Source organism: Galeopterus variegatus, unplaced genomic scaffold (genome assembly GCF_000696425.1).
Source record: "Galeopterus variegatus unplaced genomic scaffold, G_variegatus-3.0.2 Scaffold3741, whole genome shotgun sequence".
Classification (NCBI taxonomy): domain Eukaryota; kingdom Metazoa; phylum Chordata; class Mammalia; order Dermoptera; family Cynocephalidae; genus Galeopterus; species Galeopterus variegatus.
The window spans coordinates 127551-128350 of record NW_007729852.1 but is presented as its reverse complement, the minus strand read 5'-3'; the positions used below and the strand labels follow the sequence as shown (position 1 = coordinate 128350).

The 800-nt window shown below is 52.6% G+C and overlaps 1 protein-coding gene across 2 annotated transcripts in view; it reads right to left on the bottom strand.

The window, feature by feature from the left end:
* Nucleotides 1-800, bottom strand: part of ATP4A (ATPase, H+/K+ exchanging, alpha polypeptide) — a 15058-nt gene that overhangs the window by 10429 nt on the left and 3829 nt on the right. Inside the window, exon 7 of one of the 2 annotated variants that reach the window (XM_008585865.1) lies at nucleotides 540-800. This exon is cut by the window's right edge and continues 7 nt beyond it. In XM_008585865.1, coding sequence (XP_008584087.1) covers nucleotides 540-800 — 261 coding nt within the window. The remainder of the gene's footprint in view (nucleotides 1-539) is intronic. The other variant, XM_008585866.1, reaches the window with a different exon arrangement.

Below are 800 nucleotides of genomic sequence, written 5' to 3'. Positions count from 1 at the left end.
AAAAAAAAAAAAAAAAAAAAAAAAAAAAAAAAAAAAAAATCAGGCTTTTTCTTGCCTCCAAGCTTTTGTCCAGACTGTGCTTTCTATTTGGGACACCTTCCCCATTCTGCCCAGATGCACGTAGCCAGGCTCCTCTCTGAGCTGTCCCCACTGAGGTTCTGTAAGTTCTCTTATCAGCACAATCAAAATGAGAAAATGGACATTCCCTGAGCCCTCCTCTGGGGCTGGTCTTGGGCTGGATGCTGACTGTTGAAGGCCTGGTTACACGCTGACTACCCACCCTGGACCTCAGCCTCCTCCAGTCAAGGACCCTGCCTGTTCATCGCTGAGCCCTCAATGTGTAGCACGGGACAGGGCCCAGAGTGGCCTCAGTGAATGTTTGCTGAGTGGATGGATGATGGGAAGGTGGGTGGAGAGGTGGGGAGGTCAATGGATAGACGGACAGGTAGTGAGGTGACCGGTGGAAGCCTGGATGGATGAGCAAACAGACGGACAGGCCTCTCAGCTCCCTGCACCACCCATCTGCCTCCCCCACTCACTGTGACAGTGGCCAGCAGCCCCTCAGGCACATAGGCTACCACAATGGCCATGAAGAAGACCATGGCCCGCAGGAAGGTGTAGCCGATGCACATGGCCACTATGAAAAACGTGGCACCAAAGAGAATGGCCAGGCCTGCGATGATGTCCACGAAATGTTCTATCTCAATAGCGATGGGCGTCTTCTCATTTTCCACTCCGGATGCCAATGATGCAATTCGCCCAATGATGGTGCGATCACCCGTGTTCACCACCAGACCCTG